Genomic DNA, 1,474 nt, shown 5'->3' with positions numbered 1-1,474 from the left:
TGTAGTGTAATTTTTAACTTACATGTATGTAATATATATATATATAATATATATATATAATGATTTCATGTATCCATTATTTGATGAAAGTGACTAGATTTGATTCTTGTTAGGAAAAACCAGTTCTGTGCTTTCTTACATGTATTAAGCTACATTTTATGTCTCGCTACACTAAAAAATGAGAAGACAAACATTCATGTTACATTCTTGATAAATTTTTATTACTGTTAAAATGAAATATATGTTCCTGTAGTTCCATTGAAAATGGTGGATTCACTTTGTACTCATTGAAGAAACCAAGTCCATGCCAACTGTATGGAGATTTGGTAAGTTTCTGTGTTTTGTAGAACTAAATTGTACTGGTTTTGTTATGTTTCTAGTGCAGTTTCTTTCTAAACAAAAATTTTCTTTGTATGTAAATAATATATATATACGCAGGGATTTAAATACAGAGTGATACTGCTTTTAAGACAAACCATGGGACTCATGAAAATTAGTTTTATTAGTGGGATGGTCTTAGTAGTACATGTCCATCATATGCATCTGTGTTAAGACAAAAATAAAGATTTTATTAAAACTAAAAGCAGTAATGAGTTTCAATTTAGAACACAAGTATCACATTTAATTGCCCAACAATTACCTTTTCTCTTTAATATTGACAGGACCTGCATTTTTCCTATTCCAAATGACTATACGTGCTGCCACTGACTATGATTTTGTTTTATTAAATCTATCCTCTGGCAAAGTCTTTGATAAGTATTTTTTAACCGTTTCACTGAGGCTGGGAAATATATGTCCCAGCCTTAGTGAATGGGTTAATAAAAGCTAATGCTTATACTGTACCTGTACATGGTGGTTATTAGCTTTTATTTCATCTTGAAGATGAAGGTTACACTACTGGCCATAATATTGTCACTCATTATTACTTAAGTAATTGCACAGTGTTGCAATACCCTAAGGTGTGCTAGCCAGTCAACTGTTGAATTGTTTTAGTGGTTGCTTTGATGTATTGTAAAACCAAATCAATAAGAACATTGAAACTGTTACAGATTTATTGGATGTAATACATAATAGCAGATAATCTTATTACAAGAATTAAGAAGACATAAGATCACTGAAAGAATAATTTAGTTCTTTGAAATTTTGATCATTTTAATGAGGTGGCCATTGAGTAAGGTACATGTACATTTATTTGGACTGACTTGTATTATAAGGAAGCTACATTAAAGATTATGAATTTGGTTTAAAAATATAGAAGATTTTCAATAAGCTTTAAGTGACTTAGGATAATACAGTTGTAGTTTCCTGTTATAATTTGCAGTCATTCCAGAAAGAAAAAGGATAACTTAGAATTATTTCCTATTTTTTTATGGTTGTTATGAGGTTAGACCAACCCTGTATAGAGTTATAGTAAAGAAAATAACTGACATTCAGGAGATACATATTGTAACAGACAGGCTTCTGGCTGTTATAC

General features: G+C 30.0%; 1 protein-coding gene across 4 annotated transcripts in view; it reads left to right on the top strand.

The window, feature by feature from the left end:
* LOC106468621 (Hermansky-Pudlak syndrome 3 protein-like) overlaps positions 1–1,474 on the top strand; it is a 112,356-nt gene that overhangs the window by 33,500 nt on the left and 77,382 nt on the right. For all 4 annotated transcript variants that reach the window (XM_022396968.1, XM_022396966.1, XM_022396967.1 and 1 more), the window contains exon 6: positions 254–326. In XM_022396968.1, coding sequence (XP_022252676.1) covers positions 254–326 — 73 coding nt within the window. The remainder of the gene's footprint in view (positions 1–253; positions 327–1,474) is intronic.

This window comes from Limulus polyphemus, unplaced genomic scaffold (genome assembly GCF_000517525.1).
Source record: "Limulus polyphemus unplaced genomic scaffold, Limulus_polyphemus-2.1.2 Scaffold3082, whole genome shotgun sequence".
NCBI lineage: Eukaryota > Metazoa > Arthropoda > Merostomata > Xiphosura > Limulidae > Limulus > Limulus polyphemus.
Note: the sequence above shows the minus strand (reverse complement) of the source record. Positions and strands in the feature narration are given on the sequence as shown.